This window comes from Adiantum capillus-veneris, unplaced genomic scaffold (assembly GCF_014529385.1).
Source record: "Adiantum capillus-veneris isolate H3 unplaced genomic scaffold, ASM1452938v2 Hic_scaffold_448, whole genome shotgun sequence".
Taxonomy (NCBI): Eukaryota; Viridiplantae; Streptophyta; class Polypodiopsida; order Polypodiales; family Pteridaceae; genus Adiantum; species Adiantum capillus-veneris.
The window spans coordinates 1-25,977 of NW_028221535.1; the positions used below are offsets into that span (position 1 = coordinate 1).

The 25,977-nt window shown below is 43.3% G+C and overlaps 1 protein-coding gene, 1 long non-coding RNA gene, 1 other non-coding gene and 1 pseudogene across 3 annotated transcripts; 2 read left to right on the forward strand and 2 right to left on the reverse strand.

The window, feature by feature from the left end:
* Positions 1-2,380: 2,380 nt before the first annotated feature.
* On the forward strand, positions 2,381-5,584 carry LOC147416847 (uncharacterized). Its single transcript, XR_015187481.1, has 2 exons — positions 2,381-3,809; positions 4,127-5,584. It is a non-coding gene; the product is annotated as an uncharacterized LOC147416847 (long non-coding RNA).
* A 562-nt stretch (positions 5,585-6,146) lies between these two features.
* TRNAA-UGC (transfer RNA alanine (anticodon UGC)) lies at positions 6,147-6,219 on the reverse strand. Its single transcript has one exon. It is a non-coding gene; the product is annotated as a tRNA-Ala (tRNA).
* A 12,249-nt stretch (positions 6,220-18,468) lies between these two features.
* LOC147416849 (uncharacterized) lies at positions 18,469-19,485 on the forward strand. Its single transcript, XM_086508025.1, has one exon. The coding sequence runs from the start codon at positions 18,469-18,471 to the stop codon at positions 19,483-19,485; it is 1,017 nt and encodes a 338-aa protein (XP_086364151.1).
* Positions 19,486-24,916: 5,431 nt separating this feature from the next.
* LOC147416850 (uncharacterized) lies at positions 24,917-25,267 on the reverse strand (annotated as a pseudogene).
* Positions 25,268-25,977: the final 710 nt, after the last annotated feature.

Below are 25,977 nucleotides of genomic sequence, written 5' to 3' on the forward strand. Positions count from 1 at the left end.
CGCGGATCAGCATGCGCGGTGAATACGTACCCGGGCCCCGTACACACCGCCCGTCACACCCTGGGAATTGGTTTCGCCCAAAGCATCGACCAGATCACCTATTGCTAAGTGTTTCATGCCGGCGTTGAGTGTGGCCCATTTTGGTATGGGTGGTCTCCTTGGCGCATATCACGGTTGGGTCAGTGACTGGGGTGAAGTCGTAACATGGTAGTCGTAGGGGAACCTGTGGCTGGAGGAATCTTAAAGGAGGCGCTAGCGTCTTTTTATTAACTGTACGTGAGTTGATAAAGTCAATTCGTTCGGGTAAGCTAACTGTGCGAGGGGAAGTGTGGGGTTTGGTAGCGATTAAATAATCAAAGCTTGTACTAGCTGTATTTGCATTTTCTCTGGCAGGTGCTTTTGTCGTTAGCACTTTTTTGTTTCTTAATCAAGCGTGTTTGTTTTGTCCGGGCATCCTAGTAAAACGCGGAACACCTGATCCCATTCCGACCTCGATATGTGAAAAGCGTTTTCCGCTATATGTACTGAGAATTGTCGGGAGACATAGTTGACAGCCCGGACCCACTAAAGATGCGAAGAGGAGAAGAGAAAGGAACGCCATAACGGATAGCAAAAGCTAGGCAATTCTTCGAATTAACTGCAGTAATTCGACCACCAAAGCGATGACGTGGCTGCAGTCATTCTAAACAATTGCTAGCCTGGCGGATGCTGCAGTCATCTGACCTTTCCTTGCTATCCGAGTGGATGCTTCCACTGGCGGGGACTGGACCAATGTGATCTCGCCTTGACGTTGGCGGTCCGGCTTATGGAGAAGAGACCAAGGCCTTCTTTGACCAAGAGTCACACCCTTTATGAAATATTGCATCGGCACTTGTACCCTAACGTTGACCTTAAATTAGAGATGAAAAAATGTATAGTCTAATCTCAATCGAGAGATAGAGCGGCTTGGAAAGGCCGTGCGACTTGAGGAGCATAAGGCAATGGTTATGGCAGCCGCCAAACTCAAGACCAACGTTGTACTTACCGGCACTTTCCTTTCGGGAGCCTAAGGTCCCTCTCTTCCGCCGGCAGGGTAAGTGCCTGCAGCGCCCACTTTTGCCGGGGGAAGTGCCTAACGGCACTAACTCTTTCTCAACATTCCATTCTTTTCAAATCGAAAAGAGAAAACTGTTTGAAAAGAAATGGCTGGCTGAAATGAGATTCCGCAGAATGCAAAATTGCTTGCGTTAGGGCAAACGTCACTCCGCTGGAGAGAGAGGGCCCTAAAAAAGCGCGCTTCTTTGGTTATCCCTTTCAAATCGCGCGCCCTGTCTCCTTTACAAGCAAGTGTCCGGGGAGACCCGATTGCCAAGGCTACTGTCATTTCAGCTTAGCGGGAGGCTCCTACCCCACCATGCGTTCCTTTGGGGAGGGTGTGAAGCTAACAAAACAATGCAAGAGGTGGCAGCATAGAACCCGCTAGGAGTGGCAAGACTACTGATCAACGCAAGTGAACTGTGCGACAACGCTTCGTAGAAACCATAAAGCTGCTGTATCATTACGGGCCAGCAGGCACTCTGTTGGCGAAGAATGAACCAGAATGTGATTTGGGACACGATGGGCCTCTGCGTGCCCCGATCGGCAAATGATCACCGGAGTATAGCACAGGATCGCTTTTCCTTGTAATAAAGTCAACATGTCGACAAGGTAAACCCAATGGGCTCCCCTCAGGAGGTCTGGTCGTAAGATCAGATACCGTCCAGTGGGCAGAAGACGATATGAAAAGCCACCAGCTTGCTTTACTGGGTAGGGTAAAATAGGCAGCGGAGGTAGATAGAGACATATCTATTCAATGAATCGCCGACCTGACCTTTTGAGTTGGGGGCCCGGTGCTAACTCGTATCATGAATGACGAAGCGCGCGCGAAAAGACCATTTATACGCACTTCGTGCCTTAAATGAATAACTGCGAGCAGTAACGCCACAAAGGTTATGCAAGGGTCGCTGGGCTTCCCCCGCTAGGGTTCCCCTGGCTGAGCCAGCTGCCCTTTCTTCTGGTTTCATGCATACTGGAAACCAAGGAAACTGAGTTGCGCTTTGCTTCTAGCTTCTCTCTAAACGCTCCGAGCGGTTCCTGAAACGCAGGAACCAAAAGCTGCCGGGGCCTAGACTTCCCATTCGTCATTTGAGCCGTATGCAAGGAAACTTGCACGTGCGGTTCAAAGAGGGGGGAAAGCTCTTCCGTTCCGGGCTTACCTATCTGAATAACCAAGATCGGATATAGCTGGTTTTCCGCGAAATCTATTGAAGTAGAGCGTATAACGTTTATGGCTTGAGGTAGAGCACTCAATGGGCTAGGGTAGCCCAAAGCTTGACCGACCCCAAGGAAACTCCGAATACAGGCCATGGGTTTGTACAGACAGACTTCGGGTGCTAAGATCCAAAGTCGAAAGGGAAACAGCCCAGATCGTACGCTAAGGTCCTTAAGCAATCACTTAGTGGAAAAGGAAGTGATCAAGCGATGACAACCAGGGGGTGGGCTTGGAAGCAGCCATCTTTCAAAGAAAGCGTAATAGCTCACTGGTCTAGCTTCATGGCACTGAAAATGTCTCGGGGCTCAAGTGACTCACCGAAGCGACGAGACCTTGAAAGAAGCTTTTTCAAGTGTCAGTAGCGGAACGTTCTGTCAATCAAGGAAAGTTGTTGGTGACAACACCTGGAGGTACCAGAAGTGAGAATGCTGACATGAGTAACGAGAAATCATGTGAAAAACATGATCGCCTGCCAGTTCCAGGGTTTCTGCGTTCAGTCAATCTACGCAGAGTGAATCGGTCCCTAAGGAACCCCGAAAGGGCAACGTCCGATGGGTACACGAAAGCGACGAAGTTGCTTTAACTACTGAACCATGCGTGTTTGTTAAACTCGTGAATTGGATGATTGGGCAGGGGGCTACAAAGTCACTCCGGCTGCAGGGTTGAAACTCCCGGGAAAAAACTTCGTGGAATTGGGAGGGCGATTCAACATTTAAAATGCAAAACCAACCGTACCCCAAACTGACACGGGTGAACAAGTAGAATATACTAAGGCGCTTGAGAGAACCATGTTGAAGGAACTCGGCAAAATGGCCCCGTAACTTCGGAAGAAGGGGTGCTCTCCTATTGAAGGATTGGGAAAGCGGCACATATTGGGGGTAGCGACTGTTTATTAAAAACACAGGACTCCGCTAAGTGGTAACACGATGTATAGAGTCTGACACCTGCCCGGTGCCGGAAGGTAAAAAGGAGAAGTGTTATAAGCTTTGAATGGAAGCCCCGGTAAACGGCGGCAGTAACTCTAACTGTCCTAAGGTAGCGAAATTCCCCGACAAAGGGGTGGTTTGACAGAGATGTTCGACAACATAATCGGGCAATATGCTGGGACATCCGCCCGAATTTCAGTATCCAATACTCATACAGAACAGGATAAAATCAAAAAAATCTGGCTGTCGACAGCGCGAAGCGCTTTCAACCAACCTACGGCCTATCCACGGCTGAATGGAAAATGTAGTTGGTGGCGCGGACCATCAGCAGGATAGCAAGTTGGAAATACATCGTCTTTCGAGCCCGCGGCTGACCATTTTCGTAGCCTCGCGCCGTGCGCCCGCGAACGTAGTTCCAAGATCTAAACTCGATCCCCAACGACCACACGCCAGACATCCTTCGAGATGATGATATAGTCCGAACTTATAGGCGACTATAAGGCCATAGGCGAGGATGGCATGGAACTGAATACCATCCATTGCCGTTTGATTAACTTTATTGTGTCGCATAAGTAGCGACCTGCATGAATGGTGTACACAGTAAGTTACGCCAGCCTTCTAAGTAATTATTAGGTTTTAGGCCACATTACATGCGGGAACACTTTAAAGATCTAAGTGCACTTGTCTTCAAGGACTTAGATATGACACAATGGACGATCCGCAGGATTGGGGAATGGAAAAGCATGCACTTGCTCCAGAACATCCAGACTGGATAGCAGAGGTCCAATCCCCAGAGACTTTACATGAAGCGCCCAGGCTTACCGCTATGGCTTATTCTATTGGAACTGAGAAAAAGGCCTGGGTAAAGAGAAAGCCCAAGCTAAACCAAAAAGTTTAGCAAGACTTACAGGTAACGACTGCCCCGCTGTCTCCAACATGGACTCAGTGAAATTGAATTCTCCGTGAAGATGCGGAGTACTAACGGCTAGACGGTAAGACCCCGTGCACCTTTACTATACTTTTGCAGTGACATCCTTGATTTAATGTGTAGGATAGATGGGAGGTGATGGCAATGTCGCCACCAATCTTGAAATACCACTCTCTCGTCGTTGGATGCCTAACCGCCGCTGCTGTCAGAAGCGGGATATTGCAAGGTGGGTAGTTTATCTGGGGCGGATGCCTCCCAAAGAGTAACGGAGGTGTGCGAAGGTAGGCTCAAGCTAATATTATAACAGCTTATGAGCGTAATGGTAGAAGCCTGCCTGACTGTAAGACTTACTAGTCGGACAGAGACGAAGGTCGGCCATAGTGATCCGGGAGTCCCGTGTGGAAGGGCTCTCGCTCAACGGATCAAAGGTACGCCGGGGATAACAGGCTGATGACTCCCAAGAGCTCTTATCGACGGAGTCGTTTGGCACCTCGATGTCGACTCATCACATCCTGGGGTTGAATAAGGTCCCAAGGGTTCGGTTGTTCGCCGATGAAAGTGGTACGTGAGTTGGGTTTAGAACGTCGTGAGACAGTTCGGTTCCTATCTACCGTTGGTTTTAGAGAACTGCGAGAAGCTTGCCCTAGTACGAGAGGACTGGGTTAGGTCAACCTATGGTGTTCCGGTTGTTGTGCCAGTAACAGCGCCGGGTAGCTAAGTTGGTAGGGAAGAACCGCTGAAAGCATCTAAGCGGGAAATCCTTCTCTAGACAAGTTCTTCTACCGGGTGAAAGAACATCACTTTGATAGGCGAGAGGTAAAAGCGCCGCAAGGACAATGGGCTTCCTCGTACTAATCTCTTTTCAAGATTCCACTAACGATGTTGTATGGTTACCCCAGGTGGGGCAAGGGATGGCACGAAAGCGCGTACGACACACACCTTAGCATGAGCACGTATAGCCGGGTAAAAAAACGATCTAAAGAGATGGGTAGCTAAAGTAGTAACGAGTTGAAATCCTATACGGGTCGTAGTTATCAAGTATTTTGCTTGCGTAAGTCAGGAATGATATAATACGTAACGTGACGTATAGGATACGATATAGGCTTTGTTTTAAAGTGTTGTTATTAAACTAGATGAGAAGCCACGCTGCAAAATAACTCCTTTTCGCCATGCATAGACCAAGCCGACGATTAAGACAAATAGAAAAACAATTACTTCAACGAAAGCTAAAATAAGCCCAATTCCCGCTATAGCCCTAGAAAAATACGGTTTCGACTTTCGTGAAGAATTAAGAAAAGATGTAAACTCTTCGATCCTTGAGATACTCTTCGACAAGAAAACTTTTTCGTTTCTAAAACAGCAAGCAAACTGACCCTTATGAATGCCAGCGCTTGAGCTTTGGGTTTGGGCAGTCGAAATGTCTAGCCCATCAAAGGAATATGTACTCACATAGGGAAGGGACCCTGATATGTAGGCTTCCTATGTCTCGGGTGCTTTAGAGGGCCCGGCGTATATGCCAGTGTGGCAAGCCACCATGTCTACCTTGCTCAGGGAGAGTTCCTCTAAGAGGATTAAACGGTCAATTGCCGCCCTTAGAACCCCCTCAAGGTCGCGCCTTAGATTGGCTATGGTAGCAGCCCCCCGCCTGTTCTTCGGCTACAGCCTAAAGCGGGTAACCCACCGATTCTGTATAGGTGGTAGCGAACAGGTGCCGTACTGAGCTCTTTTGGTTAAAGTAGGTGCTTTCCCTTGGCCAGAAGAGCCTATAGAGCATGTAGCATGCATTAACTGCCGCTGTGCACTCGTCGTTGAGTCGCTTGACCAGGCCCCGGCAGCGACTCGGGGTGGCGGTTAGCCGGGTTTTCCCTAGCTTAAGGTGCCGTGCCAAGGGGTAAGGCGTCCCGGCCAATGTAGTGCTGGGCTCCAGGCAACAGGGAAGTTTTCATTACAATTTGAATTTCCTAGCCTAGTTATAAATTTAATGTGCTAATCTGTATACGAATGGAGACGATCGGACTTGAACCAATAACTTCATGCTTGCAAAACATGCGTTCTACCGATTAAACTACGCCCCCGCCCTCGTTTCATGTGCAACACGTATCATATAGGCAAACAAAACTTTTCTTTTAAAGCAAAGAATTTGTGTGGCTAGCGCCATGTAGTCCTTATTCCACTGATGCTCAGGCGGAAGAACCGAAGCTCTAAAAAAAGGTCGGCACGCGTAAATCGACTAACTGCTTCTCTCCGGACGAATCCAAAAAAACAAATTAAACGACTATTCTTTCGAAAGCTCTTTTAAGACGCTACGAATAGATAGGCATGGTCAAATGCTAAAAGGGTAATCCGTGATAGATAGATAGAAAAGGACGCGGTAAAGGGAGGAATCCTTGGGCCTGACCTAATCTCGTAGTCATAGTGCTATCGTTGGCTTCTGCATTTAAACGATTAATTTCACAACCCAGCATTCACGCATGCCAGGAAGGCATTGGCTAGATGCCCTTGCCAGCACCTGAGGTCAAATGGCATTTCATCTTAACATGATCCGGCCCCATAGCTTGTTAAGAGTCTATGTGCTTACTGAACCTGGGATGCTACGTAGCGGTTGCCAAGGCGGGACTTCAAGTTGCAACGAATTATCATGATTCGTTTACGTCGTAGAATCAATCGACATTCTTCTAGCAATTTCTTTGTTTTCAACGTTTATGGCATTTCTTTATGCACGGTTGACATAGCGAAGACAGCAGCTCTTGCCAAGGCAGTAGCTCTATGTCAATAAGGGCTAGCAACAGAGCCTCCTCCTCGCGTGTCCAAATCCCTAGCAAAAGGAGTAGGTAGCTGGGGGGAACCCACATACATCCATTGCATTCTAAGCTAGGGTCCCTTGTCATGTACCGTCATGCCACAGTGGGTTTACTTAAAAAAAACTGGGGATGGAGTCGAACCATCATTCTAGGACTGTAAGTCCAACGCATTACCATTATGTTACCTAGTTGGGGGGTGACCAAAGCAAAGGCCACCCCGAAGTAACCGTTATTTATCTAGACTTATCTTCAGGGTTGTTTATTGATTTCCTTAAAATACGAAGAATATCGAAAAGGCCATCATCAAAGCAAACAGGGCAATAGCTTTTGTTAAGGCAAAGCCTGGAGACCGAATAATTGTTTGGCTAATGATAGATTTCACGCCACAGGGCTTGTCAAAGGACTAAATACGTTTCCAATACCTACTGCTGCTCCTTTTCTCATTCTCGGGTTCATCCTTGCCATTCTCTTTTTCGGGAAGCAGGAAGGGGCAAAGCCAGGAAATTCCCCCCAGTGCTTCCTATTCTCCGGGGTCATTATCGCCCGACCCAGTATCCTGACCGTTCCCTTCATTTCCGGAAGGAGTGTCTTCCTCCGGTTTTGGTCCCCTACAGAAACACAAAACCCGGTTCCACCAAGAACGTTTAGGCACTTGTGATTGTGCAAGGTGATCCAGCTTGGAAAGCAGCTCCTCTTCTTGTTGTCAAGAAAAGGGGCTCTGGCTCTTTGCCTCGCTAGTCTCGGGAGCCTCGCTAGTACCCTCCTCCTTCCTGTTCTTCGATGACGAAGGGCTTCCCTCAACTTCGCTTGACGGCCCTGAGCTCAATTCGTGTCCGGCCTTGTCTCCTTCTGGAGTGGAGTTGTCATCCTTGATTTCACGAGTATCCCCTCCAAACTCCTCTTCCCATAACGGCGCCCCCGAAGATGATGGAGGAGGAGGAAACGATAAATTCTCTGTCGGCGTCGAGCCTTGTTCGGCGGGCTGCTGGCTTGTTTCCGCTTCCGGCCTGTCTTCTGAACTGTCGGAATTGGAAGAATAGAAGTAACAAGTTAAAAAATTGCCCCCGCTTATTCCTTCCAAATTCGTACATTGAAATGGCGACCACTAAGAAAACACATTCGATATGAACTCCCGAGTCACTCTAGAGTGACACCGTACGGGTAACTCTTAACGAACAAACGAAAAGGGATTTTTCTTTTTGGTAGTTCACTGGAAACCCCCCGACGGCTAATCATCGAAAGAGTTAGACTTTTTGAAGTTTCGAATAGGTTATTTTTCATCATTTTTTGTTGATGATCTCTTAGTTAGTTACTGGCAAAGCCAATAACCGTAAGCGGAATGGCCACGGCAAGGCGGATCATCTTACATTCCGGAAAAGGGTTGCCCCAATAATCTCCAGTCACCATACCAGTGCTCAACTTAATGACAGAGTAGTAGATGATCCTTCCGATCCAGTTTGGCTCATGACCGGGCTTGAACCGGTGCCGTTTCACAGACTCTCTCCTTTAAGTTACATGAGCTGCGAAAAACTAAACTACTGCCAAGCGAGGAAAGCAAAGCTCTTTTGAGATAGAATGTGGGCAGATTGATTCTTATTTGTAGGCAACTATGGCTCCTCGAAGCGAAGAACTGTACGAACTATAACGTAGGCTACCGCTCTACCCTTCGAAACTCAACCAACTAAACTCTCGGTGTCTACGGCGTTAGAGTGAACTTCGTGCCCAAACGAGCACGCAGACACGGGGATTTCAAAATACCTTGATCAAATAGGGTGTCGTTTGCTTAATTTCCTCGTCCGAGCAATGAAACAACTCTCTATATTACGTAATTAATGGGAGGCAGGGAAACGTAATTAATTGTCCGTCCGAGCGGCAGGGAAAAGGTATTTTGAAATCCCTGCAACCAAGCAAGCACTGCCTGCGGCACTGCTTTAGTAGCAAGAAAGGCGGTCGACTGGTAAGCCTATCTGTCCATACGGTGGTCTACTTACTCGATTCTGCAGCTACCGCGGCTCTAGCCGGGGCCAATTATGCCACTTTTTGCAAGGTGGAATGAAGTCTAATCATGAACCGTGATAGATTTCTATGACTGCTCGACCGAACTACGAATTAGTGAGGGATAGCTATACCGAAATACGTAATAGCTACTCGCTTATTCGGTCATGCAAAAGGGAAGGGCCAGTATGAAAAAATTGAAGCCCGTAGACGTTAGTCAACACTTTGCCCTTCAACCACCGAAGATACGTATTTTATAACTGTTTGTCCAGTCAATGAACGTAGAGGCTTTGCTTTGTATTCTCGAAGCTGCTGCTTAGCGCTGATTGCTTCGTATCCCTGAACTGAAGAAGCTGCAACTGTTTGGCGTTGTCTATGGCTATGATTGCATCGCGGCGGTTCATGCACGGCACGGAGACCCTTCTCACAGTTGTCCTGACGTTAACTAACCGGGGCTAGGGAACTGAACTGTTGGTAGTGTAGTGTTTGTTAAATGTAAAGACGTATCCTTTAGCAGTAAAGGCCTGACACTGCCGCTGGGTGATCTAAGCGAGTCGCCCGTCTCGCCTCAACGTACCAAGCATTGCTAGACAATAAGGTGATGGACCAGGGCTTATACGACTTTACTTTAATAGTGAACTATTAAAGGCCATTAAAATTAACGATTTAACCCTTAAACAAAGAATCTATTATGGTTAATAATTAAACCCTATTTACCCTTAGAAAACAAGTTGTTATTAACAAGTTGCACTAGCTCTTCCTTTGCTTTAGTAGCACCTTTGTTCCTACGACATAAAGCTAGCCCCTGTAATGGCAAGCGAAGGGCGGGGGAAAGCCCAAGCGGTCAAGCCAATACAAGAGAAGCATTTGTGGGCCCCATATCAATAAAGGATTTAAAGAACAATAATTGCTCAGATGCATCCACATTCAACGTAATGGTAGGATAGATCGTGACTCAAGTTCAGTCACGCACTAAGGTTAAGGAGACGCCTCCTCAGCTCAGAGGCGCTCCCCGCCGAAGTCAGTAGCTTCGGCAACGGATGCGGCAAGATACGACTCATACGATCATACAGTCGGAAGCTCCGAGACCACTTACGGAGCGCCTCACTTGAAGCCCCACAAGGGGGCAGGCGTTCCAGGTCATTCTTCACTTCAACTGCATCCAGCAGAGGATCTATCGGTTCACCTTGTATCAACCTCAAAGAGGTATCACGGAGTTGGTTGAGGTAAATCTCTACCCAAGGGGCTCGAGTAGCCTCCTCCCACCAAACCGTGTCGTCAAACTGAGAATCCTTCGTATACCATCCCTCACCGGAAAGTGACGAAAACCAAGCTTCCAATAATTGATGGTGAAGGACCCCAATTGCCTCTGACGAAACGAGGCGCCGTCGAGCGGCTGACAACCATCACATCCAGGGGATGGGATGGTGACCTCTAGGATAGTAATAGACCAACCAAATGGAAAGCCATCGGCGTGGTAAGCGCCATAGTGACCCATAGGGCAGACCCGCCAATGGCGCAACCCGATAACCTGCTCCACACACACAAAAAAGCTCGACCAAGCCGGTAGGTCGAAACTCCTCCACGCGTATGAAGAAGGCAGGGAGCTGCGCCAGGCACTGGCGACCTGCTGCATGAACATCCCGTTATTGATCTGATGTGGGGGCAAGGTATGTTTGCCATTCCAGGCAATTTACAAAGCAAAGTATCAATGACAAGACCAAACAATTGCAAAGTCCGGTGGCAAACCTAATTTCAATCGCCAGGTCCATCGACACTGAGTTTGTAAACTGAATGTTCGGGGTCTATCAATCTGAAACTGTAACTTAGACCTTTTAGCTTTGCATGAGTTAGTTTGACTTAAGGAACAGCCCTATCGCTACGCTCTGGCTTCCCCCCGGGAATCCAGAGCTACGCTTGCCGTAACCTACGTTTTATGAATGGAATGAATTATTTAATCAAATTAAATTGAAAAACTACAATTACTGCTTGGAGGAAATGGGATTCGAACCCATGATACAATGTATTGTATGTTGATTTAGCAAACCAATGCCTTAAGCCGCTCAGCCATACCTCCGGGAGGAGAATAATTCCCTCAGTGTTCGTTCTATGTTATACTTTTTTTACAAAAAGTAAGCAAATTTACATTTTAATAAAACACCGCCAGCCTGGACACAAACATCCAGACCCTGCCAACGCTAACCAACACCAAGCAAGCTCTGGAACCATACCAGTAGTCCTTTCCTTTCGAAAAGGGGCCGGTTTAAGGTGAGTATTTTTGACCCTAAAGGGAAAGCCATACTATCCAGGCATTAAGACGGCGTTGGCATAGCGTATAGCCATGAAAAACGAAAAGCAAAATGAAGTTTCAAAAAGTAGAGTAATGGGTAGGCGGAGCCCTGACCCGTATATTGTAAAAATAAGGGATTAAAGGCATTTTAGATTATCAGGGTGTTTCCAACAATCTCTCGACACAGTCGAAAATACGCTTATGGAGCCTAGTTTCTCCCCCTTTTAATTTAGTTAGGAATCCCAATAAATTTAGCAGCTCTTCTGCATTTGACATTAGAGCCCCTAAATGTTCATTTTCTTTAACTATTTCACGGGCATCTTGCCGCGTAAGAATTTGATCTAGGCTAGTTTTACCTTTATTACTTCGACTTTCGATAAATAAAGAATATATTCGCACGATCTGAAGTAATAAAGTTAAATATGGATCCCCCGCAATATCAGCTATTGCGGTAAGAGACATACCCAAGGGTATTCCCTCAACTAACTGATCTGTGAAAGAACGTAAAAAGTGCCCCCAACCTTCCGGTAATCGGAAGGCGTCTAAGGCTGCTTTAGATTCTGCGATAGGGGTTAAAACCCCTTTATTGTGTAACAATCTGGTCCGACTGGTTCCCAGATTTGTTGTCATAAAACCAACGATAGATAGAAAACGTTGGTCTTCCATCTCGTTGAACGCGGGATACTGGCTTTTAAAAACAGATAAAGCGTTTACCATAAACTTTTTTAGTTTAATCTTTTTTTTCGTATTGGGTTTTTCATCTTTTGTATTCATAACCTTTTTTGTTTCGTCTTACTTCAAGACCATAGCGAACATACAACTCAGCACTGGACACTTGGCGCGGTGCGGTCGGATCCAGTCTTTGCCCGCCTGCAGGGCTGGCTTTAGTCAATACCCGCTGAGTCGCAGAGACAGGCATACAACGCGTTCCGGAACGCTAACCAAGGTAAAGCAGCACAAGAAAAGAAAAAACAAGCAGGAATGCAATTAGTATTAAGACAAAAAGCAAAGCAATTAATCCACAGCTAAACAAAACAAAGGCAGCGTTAAATCTACAACGAAAAGTAAGCTTTAGATGCGATCTGAACAAATTGAAAAGATCTAAAGCCAAGGAATAAACCGCATCTCCGTCGCCCACATGCAGACGATTCGCCAATACGTGAATTAGAGGCATGATTACACGATTCCTCGGTCACGGAGTTTTTGGGTTAACATTTTTGCGTCGACTAACGGATCTAAACCAATTGATAGCTCCACGAATCACAGTAATTAGTCCTTTCAAGCCATAACCTGTATTAACTATTCGACCACTATACATGTCTGACCACTAACTTTGCCCACTCTTTATGCGCTCTTTGTCCTTTGCCTCTTGCTTTATTGATATGGGGTTTCGCTTTTTTTAACTTTTACATGCCAATATTTTCTTAGACTGCGTGCACATACTACTAGAAATAGGGAAAGAATCAAAAGCAGCTCACTTGCTAAGTACCATAGATAGCTAGCAGTTATTTTAGGCACGCAAAGACTGTAAAAATTATCCGTTGCTAAATGCTTCTCTAAATTAGTTTTAGTTAACATAAATGGAGCCCCGAAACTTACACTTGAAGTAGTTTCAGAGTCTTGATTTTTATCCTCCTTTGCCTTTGAAGCTTTTAAATACTCATTAAGGAGTTCTTTAGTTTAGTTAAAAAAACTCTTTTGCTTATAAAGTCTTTGCTTGGTAAATCATTCATTTGATGTTTACCTTTAGGTGGGCTTGATAAATCATCCTTTTCCCAAGGTTTTTCATCCTTTAGCCTTGTGGGATGTTTGCTATAAATACTTAACTCCAAGGCTTTAAATCTTTCCTTAAGGTCATTGTATTTAATTTGCAATTTTTTAAAGAGTTGTTTATTGTATTCATTTGAATTTTGTTGTTCTTTAGTTATTTCAGCTCTATGTTTACGCTCAATTTGTAGTTCTTTAAAGAGTTGTTTATTATATGTTAGTAAATCAAAGAGTTCTTTCTCTCTTTTAGCCCTATGTTCACGCTCAATTTGTAGTTCTTTAAAGAGCTTCATTGCTTCACTGCGTGCGTGCCTCTTTACTTTGTAATGAATCGTTATGCGTAGAATCAATTGGCTTTTGGTTATAAAGTGGTACACTGCGTGTCTCTTTGCTTTGTAGTGAATCAATTGGCTTTTGGTTATAAAGTGGTAATTTTCGAGGTACCAACCCATTTATTGTTTTCGTCTATTATAAGGTCTCTTTTGCTTGCTTGATGGATTAATACCCATATTTAACATTATGGTTGTTTTATAAATATTTAACTTTTTCCAATCTATGCAGAAGTTTGCTTGAACAGTGCGGTTCGTTATAAAGCTTATATCTTTCTATTGATCAATGAACCATTGAAGGTTAACTTCGTTTTTAGCCAATCCTTTGTTACGAATTATTACATCTTCGCTTTCTAAGACTAATGTATAGCATTTAGGTACTAAAAAGTATCCCTCTTTAACTTTATGCTCTAATTTAAGTTTACCTAATTCCACTGAGGATACCTCCAAGTCAGGAAGTGGTTTGTCCAACACTACTGAATCAGTATCTGTGTAGTAGCAACCTGGTAAAGAAATATAGGGATACATGTGTATCCTAGCATAAGATGTAATTGCAGCTGACATTTGCACTGCAGCTGAACTGTTATTGTTAATTGAATCCCGCCAATGGGCTTTTGCATCTATAAAAGTCTCATCAGACAATCTTTGTAGGGTTCCCGTATAGCTTAATACGTAGTGGGTATTGTTTAATTGTTCTACCATGTGAAATTGATAAAGATTAGTTTATTAACTCTTTCTTGATTGCAGATTTCTGTTATATTACAATCAGGTTTGATGCCGAACCTCCCGTATAGGGAATTCATGGTTAATTTATGTAAAGATGAGATAACTTGATCTCCTTTCTTTTTAGCTTCCTTTCTTTCATCATAAATTTCCCTTACAAATGATGTAAAGGGACTTTCCTTTTTCTCAAATAGAAAGCCTATCTACCCTACCAAACACGTTGGATGTCGTCAGATAACCAAAACATAACGTATAGTTTAATAACTACTAACGTATTAAATGAAAATGTTAGCGGCAGGAGGTGGCTGCAAAGATTACGTTGTTGAACGCTAATGCCGGGTGTTTGTTTATCCGTTACTGTAGCCACTTTCATTTCAATACTGGATTTACCCTAAGGATATCATTAAACATTTGACTTAATGCATATATGACTAAAACTTCTACGGTGTACACGTCTATACTATTATTTACCGAATTAATCTTCGTAAAGAACAGGGCATAAGGCCGTAGGACAGATAGCATGGAGACGAAAGCAGGCACGAGTCAAATACCGAACTCGTAGGCTGTCACTACTGATGCTTCAGACTTGCTCTTTCTTTCTGGGCTCTCATGGCTCGTCTGAATCAGACTCTCTGTCCAACTATCTTCTTTCCTTCTACAGGAATAGCAATGGATCGGGCAAGGGATTAAGTTCTCAAGGACAGGCGCAAGGCTACGAGGAATCTAACACGTGGGCAGCAGATCAAATCGCAGTGGTAGTGGCTTGCCGCTGCTGAAACGCTAGCCCCGGCACCTGATCGTAACCTGTGGACTGAAGGGAACACACACTGACTGGCATTCCAAGGTACGAAAGTTTGCGTATCTTTCGCTAAGGTCGACCAGCCAAAATCCACTAAGGTAAGGGAAGGAGGACCCTCCTCCTGAAGCGCTGCAAACTTAAGCCAGCATGCACCTATCACTAAACAACAAAGAAAGTTAATTGAAAATAAGAGTTAAGTGGATCATGGGTTTTAGCCATGGAATCTGCCTTAAGGATAGGAAATCCACAAGTCATCGATACCTAAGTCTGTCGGAAGCATGCACAGATTTGTCAAGGGCAAGCAAGAGTTAAGGCAAATAGCTTTTGTCTATTCGATTTCTTACTAGAAGCCTAATGATTGTATAACTTCAAGGAATACGGATAGAGGGATTTGAACCCCCACGACTGAGTAAGGTCACCAGAACCTAAACCTGGCATGTCTGCCAATTCCATCATATCCGCACATTGATTCTTACTTCGAAATGTTCTTATTGAGTTGGAAAACCAACCCTTTTTCACAGTTGACCAAATAAAGCCAAGCCAATGGCAGAGCAAAGCTTAGATAGCGTAGCAATTAGGCTGCCACTGTACATTTTAATTCTCCCAGGAAAGCAGCGTGACTTACTGCCCGCATCACAAATTATGACGATCCCTTAGGCTTAGCTCTTAAAAAGCGAAGCGCTGCGCCGCTAATGTCCGAGGACATTATCTATTCGGCGTAGTTTCACTAACAGGAACACTAAAAAGGGCTCTTGTATCAACTCAACAGCGCCCATACCTCTCATTGAACCATCTGTGGCACTCATAGCTACGGCTCTTACTTTATTGTTGCCCAATTATTGACTTCACAAACAAACAAGTAACATTAATTTTTTGCTGGGTTTGTTTTTTCCTTCGACTACTCTAATAGTGAATTGTAGATGTTAGGCCTTTTCCCCGCATTGACATTGACTTAATGAAAGAAGAGAAACTGTCATTCACTTCCTAACCTTATGGCAATAAGTGCAGAAAGAAAAAAAGCATAAAATATCAAATAGCAGGTATAACCTACGCTATGACCACTAGGAAACTGCGAGGCCTATCCTATAGTAATCAAAATAACCTTTCTAAAGTAAAAGGAAAATGCCATAAATATATGTAAAAGAAAAGAAGATAACCTTTATCATGAACGGATATGAATTGAACTAATATAGTTCTTCTAGGAATTACTTTCGCCATAGCGTGTTCTTTAAGTTTTAACAAAATCTGCTTGAAAAAGGCTAAATGCAAGCTAGTGTCCCTTTTTTCACCTTCTCTGCTTGGCAAGCTCTTAGGGATGGTGCCCTTCAATTCATTGCAAAGAGATCTACTCACACTGGATGCTTACAGTTTCTCAGTGCAAAAAGAATTGTGTTAGACAGTGAATTGTTATTGAGATGCAGATAGTTAATTTCGGCCATGAGACCCAGCTCGAAAGGAATGCTGCCTGTGAGGCGGTTATTTGAAGACGCGAGCCATTCCAAGCTGCTGCAGTTCGCAAGGGTAAGCGGGATACTTTAATGAGGTTCACATTAAGCGTAAAGTAAGGTTTTATTTAGCTGGAGTTAAGTTGAATCGAACTGCTACTTTGTTTATTGCTTAGGGGGCAGAGAGTATTTTAAAGCCCAATGCCCCTTTCTGAGAGTTACCTCTAATATTTTATTATAACTCCGGTCGAGGGCAGGTAACCTCTCCCTCTACCCAGTTTCCCGGACAGAACTATTCCTTTATAGTCTCCCCTACTTCTCTCTTTAACGGCGGACAAATACTTTGATACATGGAAGTTATCGTTTCAGGAGATTAAAGCCGCATGTTAAAGAAGGGAAGAGGCAACGTCGAAGATTTAGTTGTGGTTCTAAACTCGATTCTAAGCCGCACTAAGTCAATCAGTGCAAAAAGCGGCAGCCATTCTACGTATTCCCTTTCATCTAAAGGCCAAATCTGCCACTATAGCTAACCATTAGGATAGGAACTGCCATGAATGCAGGAGACTGCCCTAGCTAAGCGAGTTATTATTAACACCAAGGCAAGGTTTGAGATTTGACGGAAAAAAGAGGAAATGAGTAAAGCTAGAGCAACAGAACAATTCTCTACTATCTTAGAAGAAAGAATTACCAATTATTACACTAAATTGCCAGTGGATGAGATCGGTTGAGTGGTAGCGGTTGGAGATGGAATTGCACGTGTTTATGGATTAAACAAGATTTAAGCAGGGGAAATGGTAGAATTCGCCAGCGGCGTGAAAGGAATGGCTTTGAATCTTGAAAATGAAAATGTAGGAATTGTTATATTCGGTAGTGATACCGCCATTAAAGAAGGAGATATGGTTAAGCGCACTGGATCTATTGTGGATGTTCCTGTAGGAAAGGCCATGTTAGGTCGCGTAGTTGATGCGTTAGGAGTACCTATTGATGGAAAAGGTGCTTTAAGCGCGATAGAACGAAGACGTGTAGAAGTCAAAGCTCCTGGGATTATTGCACGTAAATCTGTTCACGAACCTATGTAAATAGGGTTAAAAGCGGTAGATAGCCTAGTCCCTATAGGTCGTGGTTAATGAGAACTGATAATCGGCGACTGATAAACCGGAAAGACTGCTATAGCTATTGATACCATTTTGAACCAGAAACTAATCAACGCACAGGGCACTTCCGATAGTGAAAAAGTGTTTTGCGTGTACGTAGCGATTGGATAAAAACGTTTAACCGTGGCATAATTGGTTAAGATTCTCGCAGAAGCTGGTGCTTTAGAATATATTATTATTGTTGCAGCTACGGCTTTAGATCCTGCTCCCTTGTAATTTCTGGCACTATATTTGGCTTGTGCTATGGGAGAGTTTTTTAGAGATCATGGAATGCACGCATTAATTATCTATGACGATCTCAGTAAGCAATCAGTGGCATATTGATAAATGCCATTATTGCTACGTTGACTACTAGGTCGTGAGGCTTTTTCTGGAGATGTCTTCTATTTACATTTCTGTTTATTGGAAAGAGCCGCCAAAAGGTCAGATTAAACTGGTGCAGGTAGCTTAACCGCTTTACTTGTCATTGAAACATAAGCTGGAGACGTTTTTGCTTATATTCCTACTAATGTCATTTCCATTATAGATGGATAAATCTTCCTGGAAACTGAACTTTTCTATCGCGGAATTCGGCCTGCTATTAACGTAGGATTATTCGTTAGTCGCGTTGGGTCTGCTGCTTAGCTGAAAGCTATGAAAGCCCTTTGTGGCACCTTGAAATTGGAGCTAGCATAATATCGTGAAGTTGCCGCTTTTGCGCAATTTGGGTCAGACCTCGATCCTGCTACTCGGTATTTGCCACATCGCGGCGCTAGACCTACTGAGGTACTTAAACAAGCATAATATTCCCTAATTCCTATCGAATAATAAATTGTAATTATTTATGTAGCGGTCAATGGGTTCCTGGACTAAATCCCTTTAACGCAGATCACAACATATGAAAAAAAACTTCTTGACAACCCATACATATTTTCAAAGATTTGAGAAGAAAAGCTCTTAAGTAAAGAAATAACAAAAGAAATTCATTTACTTTGTTTAAAAGAAGCTGCAAGCTTGAACCTGAACAGAAAACTTGACATAAATGAGTAACTCTACTAAAAAAAGAAATCTTTTGAATAACCTCACCAGAAATCTTTTGAATTTGAATAACCTCACCAGAAATCTCTCCTTTCTTTTGAATAACCTCACCATATATCTCTCCTTTATTTCTAAGAACCTCAACATATATCTCTCCTTTCTTTTTAATAACCTCACCATATATCTCTCCTTTCTTTCGTTGAGAAAGGTATTCTTGTTTGTTGCTCTTTTTTTAATTTTATTAAATCTAATTGGGCTTGGGTTTGCTGAAACAGCATACTGTATGAATATGGGCGCTAGTAGTTCTTCAATAGTAACTCAAGCGTCTTCACATTCACAGTTTATGCAACTAAAGGAGGAGGATTGCCGTTCAATCTTATTTGAAACTTGGCAAGATTGTGATAAAATACTAAAAACCTGCCAACAAGGCAGATTGCCCAGCGCTGAGAACGGTTATGAATTCGTTTCACAACTGCAGCCTGCGCAAATAAACAATCTAGTAAACTCTATCTCTGCCAAGTTAAACCCCTCCATAGTCAGCGAAGCCACAATGCAGGAATGGGCTCAGATTTCGGTACAGTTTAAGGAGGCAAACTCCCGTCTGTTCACGTCGTTCCATAAGGACCTTATTCCTGGCTTGATGCTCATCTCTGGGGTATCTCTCCCTTTAAGCATGTCCCCGGAAGAGGGCATAGAACTCCTCTTGAAGGTCCCCTTCTCCCAGGAAGTGATAGCGCATTATGCCGCGCAAATAGTCTCCCAGGCGCAACCTTTGATTGACATGTATAAAGCCCTGTTTGAGCTCTTGCCTTCGACTCCAGAAGTAGTTTTTGTTGAGCAAGACATGCCGCCGCTGAATCCAGAAACAGAAATAACTGTTTCGCAGGAGGAGGCGGATAAAATCCAAGCCGTTCATAATAAAGCCAGGGACGCTGTCCAGATTTTCGTTAAGTTCCATAGGCTTAGAAGCCGGATTCGTAAAGGGACTGCCTTTAAACTTAAACGTAGACGTCGTGGTTAAAAAACCGTCTCACGGGCAGAGCGGACACCCTGGGGAGGGTAAAAACCACAGCTGACGACTGAATCCGAATATTACGGATTACATATATCAAGTAATTACTTTCTTTTAGGGAAGGGATGGTTAAATTATTCGGTAACCAACCGAGAGATCATCAACGACAAAGATTGACTTTTTTGTCTTTTAATTGAGTTAATTTTCTTTAATTACGTAAACTCATTTTGAAATAACGCAAAAAACATTTCCAGGGTTGGGCTTTCCTTGACCCAACCCCCCCGCACCGATAGCTCAATTGGATAGAGTCCCTGGCTTCGAACCAGGTAGTTAGGGGTTCGAGTCCTCTTCAGTGCAACATCGTTTCATTTCGGGCTTCGATAAAGCTATATACCACTAACTCTCACTCTTATTGAGAAGAAAGCTTTCACAACTTGCAAGGTAAAGCATGTATCTTCCACCCGGTATTATGTTCAGTCCTCTTTCTTTCAGTTCTTGTTTTATTTAAAGTAAGCGGTTCCCTACGCTTTTTCCTATAGCCCACCTTTTCGATGTTTTAAATCCTATGCCAAGACTAGGGAGCGAGGGGCACAAAGTGTCAAGCAGGGTTGGGTTAACCTTTCTCGCCGATCCAATTTATACTGGGATCAGAGGAATGAGTTGAGAACGCCACTACGTTCCTGTACCCTTTGCTCTTAAAAAGTATCGCTGGTTTTCCCTGCATAATCTGGGCGCATGGTCGAATACGTCCAGTCTAGCGTTGGTAATTCCGTAGAAATAAATGGATGCACGAAGTTCATTCTAACGCCGTAGACACCGAGAGTTTAATTGGTTGAGCCCTGAAGTGCCGAAGGGCAATCCCAACGCAAACCGTAGACATTGATAGTTCCTCATACACGCCTTGTTTCTAAATTACCATGTTATCGCCATGACGGGTTTCGTAACCTCGTCGTGTACTCGAAGCGACAGTGAATTGATCTCTAATCACAATCACCCAGTCCTCTTAATGGTGTCGCTAGGGCAAACAAAACAAGCCAACCACTAACTTTTTTAGGTTAGGGGGGTTTCATTACTGTTTATTACTCATCTGGTGCTTACAGTAGTGTGTTTCTGCTTCTTAGTAGATCTTTTTAAAGAACGCCTTTTTTATTCTATTATTATGCTTATAAACATAGAGATGTGCCTAACAAAGGCATAAAATCATTAGAAACTCTAAAAAAGGCAAAGGAATCTAAAAATGTTTAGGCAAAAGCTACTTTGGAAGCAGAGGCAAGGGAATCACCCTTTATAAACTTTCAAGGAGGCAAAGGAAGCAAGAGAATCCATTTTCGAAGAGAGATACGTCTCCGCCCCTTACATACGAGAAGGTGGTTGGCAAGTCCATGAGTTTTTCAGAAGCTTTCCTAAGTGCTTCGTGTGGTGTCGGACTACCATTAGTCCATATTTCAATGAATGAGATTTCCTGCGTCGCTCTACCACTTCCAAATAGATGGATGCTATAATTTACGTTTCGGACAGGCATAAATACAGCATCGATGGGAAATTGTCCCTTTCCGGATTTCGCTAGATTTTCTATACGATATCCGCAATCTTTTTCAATCTCTAATTCAATAGTTAGAGATATTGGTTGGGTAATGGTAGCTATATATTGCGAATTGTCAATTGCTTCGACGCCAGGTGGTAATGATGGATCGCCCGCAGTTACTTCTTTAGGACCTGTTACAGATGAAAACGCCTCTTGAATATCTTCTTTTGAATCGCCCCTAAGCACAATCTCTTTCGGATTAACTAAAGCATCATGTATTGTCTCTTGAAGACCCGTTATTGTGGAATACTCGTGCACGACTCCGCAAAATCTTGCACGTGTTATGCTTGTCCCTTCAATCTCTTGTGACAAAGCTCTACGCATGGCAATTCCTACAATACTGGCTTGACCCCTTTTAAAGGGAGATACAAGGAAACGACCATAATGAAGCCGCTTACTTTCTATTTTGGATTCAAGGCATTTCCACTGAATTGCCTGCTTAGAGGTCGACATCTCGTTTTTGCGTGCGCATACGTAATTTTTTTTTCTCTCCTTTTGATGTGACTAATCACTAGTTAGACGCGTCTCTTTCTGGGGGGTCTACAACCATTATACGGCATAGGAGTCACGTCACGTATGAAACTGAGGATTATGCCGCTTCTGCGAATAGCTCGCAAAGCGGTGTCTCTCCCCGGTCCGGGCCCGCTCATCATAACTTCTGCTTGTTTCATACCCCGATCCACTGATGCTTTAATTGCATTCTCAGCCGCAGCTTGCGCAGCAAATGGCGTGCTTTTGCGTGTTCCCTTAAATCCACAGGCACCGGCGGAAGACCAAATAATTACCTGTCCCCGGACGTCTGTGACGGTAATGATAGTGTTATTGAAACTCGCCTGTATATGAATGACTCCCTTTTGAACTCCGCGTTTTCCCCCACGTGAACGAATTTTTCTCGATTTATTTGACTTGACATAATTAATTAATTATTTTTATTGGGAAGCTCTGTTTAATTAATATTCTTTTTCAGATAGAAATATTTATTATCCTTGTTTCTGTTTATGTTTTGAGTTGCAACAAATTACCATGATTCGTCTACGTCGTAGAATCAATCGACATTTTTTACATATTTTCCGAATGGAAGCACGGATTTTCGTATCTATAACCTTGAATTAATTGGGTAAATCTACCTGTAGGTTTGCTACATGTTTCTTCGATCTAATCAAGATAGGAAATTTGGCAAGAGAAGTGGTTTGGTTAACTGCCGAAAATCTAAACTGATACCGAAATCTACTGACTATTGTTTGTATGCCTACTTCTAAGGCGGTAGATGATGCGTCCCTTGGTAAGATCATAGGGACTCAGTTCAGCTCTTACCCTATCTCCTGGTAGTATTCTTATATAACTGCGTCGCATCCTCCCCGATATATGAGTCAAAACTTGACATCCATTATCCGAACACGCTCAAAACGTGGCATTGGGTAAAGATTCTGTAACTGTACCTTCCATGTCAATGAGATTCTGTTTCTTCATCATTTGGAATAAGTAAACCTCCTATTTACATTACAGGTTTCTCCAAAAAAATTCTTTTCATTGAAGACGTAACTGGTGAAAATAAGTAACTTTTGTCCCTGTTTCTCCCTTTCAATTACCAAATATGGCGTAGAATTTCCCCCCCAGTTTTTCTTCGCCTAGCTTCCCGATCTGTAATGAGTCCATAAGACGTTGATAAAATTGCAATTCCCATGCCCCCTAAGATCTTAGGGATTCTTATATGATCGCAATAGATTCTGAGACCGGGTTTGCTAATGTACCTAATAGTTATAGTTTAGTTGCCACGTAAGGTAAGGTAAGGTAAGGTAAGGCTTTTTTTCTTTTTAGCTTAATAAAAGGCTTCAAGCTATAGAGCTTAGGCATCAAACTAGTGAGTTAAAAGAAGGCAAGCACTTACCTAAAAAAGGGGACCAAGGAAACTTAACTTTGGAAAGCACTAGCTCCTCTGACAAAAGCAAAACCATGAGTTCGCAACCTTTTATAACAGAGCAAAAGAATGAAAAGACTGACTCACCAAGCCAGGGTAAAGAGCCTTATAAAAGTTGCAAGAAAAAGAAAGGAAAAAGGAATATTAAGCACCATCCATTACCACGCGAACCACCGGGTTCATGAAAAAACTAGGGTAGAGTGTTAAAATAACATTAGTGGGCAAGCAAATCCGTCATTTTACATGGTATTCTAGATTTTCACTCAAACAACCAAGGATGAAACAAATCAACGTAATAGCTAGGTTACCTAAACGGGTGAAACTCTCTGTCTTTAACCATTTAGGAATGCAATCATTGTTCTTTAATTGGCTGCTCCGCTCGGGCTTTCCCTCCCCACGAAAAACCCTTTGCTACGCTTGCATCTTTAATTGGGCTTTCTCTTCACTTGCCTTTGACCGTGGCTCTTTAGACTCTTAAAGGCATTCTCGTTAATCCTACCATTACGTTGAATGTAGATGCATTGTACTAATAAAAGATATAGCGCTTAATCGCTTGGGCTTTCCCCCGGAAATCCCTTCGCTTGCCTTTACCCGTTGCTGCCACAGTAAGGGATCTTTAGACTCTTGAAGGCAGGCTCGTCAATCCTACCATTACGTTTCAAAATGTAGATACATTTAAGTAAAGTAAAGTAATTCTTGATATGGCTAATGCTTTATCGCTTGGGCTTTCCCCCCGGAAATCCCTTCGCTTGCTAGGATTGTGCTTTACAGACTGCCATGTAGCTGAGATATCAGCGTGCAACCTTTCAATATTCACTTTTTTATTAGAGAAAAACGAAGTATAATTAGAAACCATGATCTATTTATCATCTAATGGTCAAATCGTCAATTTCACGCAAACACGTTATCTTCCGCTGTTTGCTCATGCCATCAACCAATTCTATTACGTCAGAAGGATGCTTTGTGTCTTTCTGAATCGAAGACGTTTGTTCCGGTTTCCTACGCCGGCCGCATTGGTCAGGGCATATTGTCTCGATATGATACGGATTGTCACATGGACACGAGAAGCGCTTTGACTTATGTTATGAGATCACCTTTCAAAACGGAACCTAAAGGCAGGCCTATGAGCCAACCTATGTAATAGCTAGTTGACCAAACAGGTAATCGCATGCCAGCAAGGGTTCCGCGCGATAGATAGAGAAATCATTGGCCTGACCTCGTAGTCGTAGTGCTATCGCCGGTTTCCCTTCCGCGCCAATCACTGGGGAAGCGCTAAGTAATGGTATAGTAGAATAATCGCGTGAAATGCAGGGCAGGGCAGGATGGCGGGGCTTTCGATACCCATGGACATTTCCCGGGTTTCTGCGCAGCTATCGAAGTGCTCCAACGCAACGACTCCTGTATTGGGTATCGAAGGAAGTCTGCCAATGCAAGGTCGGAGATAGCTTTCCAACCGAGTTGCCTATCCGTCCACGCAGAAAGCCAATGACGGCAAGCAAACCAAACGGAGAGCCGCGACTCCGCGATGGAATGATCCAAGCCCTAAGGTAGCGGGAGAAGGATAGCGTCATGCCTGATCTGTGGAATGACCCAGCTACGTACGGTGGAGTGATTCAAGCCAGGTAGCGATAGTGGCTGATTTGCGGGACAGAAACTTTCGTGGTTGGTGTGGTGATTTCCTCGTGTTCCTCAACGCTTCAAAGAAAAGAAGCGCTCGAAAAGAATAATAAAAAGTGAAAGAAAAGAAGGAAGAAAAAAAACAAGTTTTTGAGATTCTAAAAAATGATTTGATTTTGTTTCAAAAAATTACGGGGATAAGACCTTATATAAAGATACAATAAAGAAGTTACTTAAATTTAAAACAAACGCTAACTTTTTGAAGATTTGTAATTCATGTAACTATACTTTTAGATTAGTAAAAAAATTAACTATCAAGATTACAACAAATTTAAAACAGATGTAATAAGCCTGTAACCAATATGTTTACTGAAGTATCAATTCCTTTATCGGTTTCAGAACCAAACCCCCCTGTATCGTCAGTGCCAGATCCTTTATCTATGCCTGATCCTGTATCGTCAGTGCCTAATCCTGTATCGTCAGTGCGGATTCTGTATCTAACGTGTCCGATCCTATATCGTCTACGCCTGATAGTTTGTTGCCTATGCCTAAACCTTTATCGTCGGCTGATCCTTTATTGTCACCTGATTCTTTCTCGTTACCTTGCTGCTGAGGATCAATCGATAGATCAATCCTCGCCCCAAAATTAACAATAAATACGCATAAATCATCTTCGTCGAAACCCGTAGCTTCTTCGTTGAAACCAATTGCTTTTTTGCCAGTAGCTTCTCCGTCTTCGCCCGCAGCGTCGAAACCCGTAGCATCTTTGCCAATTGCTTCTTCGTTGAAACCCGCAGTTTCTCAGCTAATTGCTTCTTTGCCTTACGCTTCTTCGTCGAAACCAATTGCTTTTTCTTCTTCTTTGTCGGGTATACAATGTGTTTCAACCCCGCATATAGTAAATTCAGTAATAAGTAATAAGTTATCAAGCCTAAAACTATTGTTATTAAAAGTGGTAAGTTTATTTCCATTAATATTTCATATAATAAATAATAGTTATTTAGGTGAGATAAATGAGAATAGTTTAATTGACAATTTTAATAGTAATTTAATACAATATGATATAAGTATTCTTTTAAGTATAGTTATAGCATTAGTATATCATACGCATTGAATTATAAATCAATGTCAATAACAAGTTACTAAGAAAATCTTATTTCAAGTGTTGATAACATTTCTTTTTGTTTCTTTTCTGAGACAAAAAAAGTGCTTTTTTTGCGTTGCTAGCTACACCTTTTTATTATTATTACACAGACACTTAAGAATTAGTTACGCTAGAAGGTGCAAAATTAATTGGAGTAGGAGCGGCTACCATAGCCCTAGCAGGAGCAGCAGTAGGTATTGAAACGTATTTAGTTCCATGAATAACCTCACTAAAAAA

Bases quoted from the DNA above. Each gene is read 5' to 3' on its own strand.
- LOC147416849 (XM_086508025.1), top strand. From the start codon at position 18,469: ATGAGTAACTCTACTAAAAAAAGAAATCTTTTGAATAACCTCACCAGA.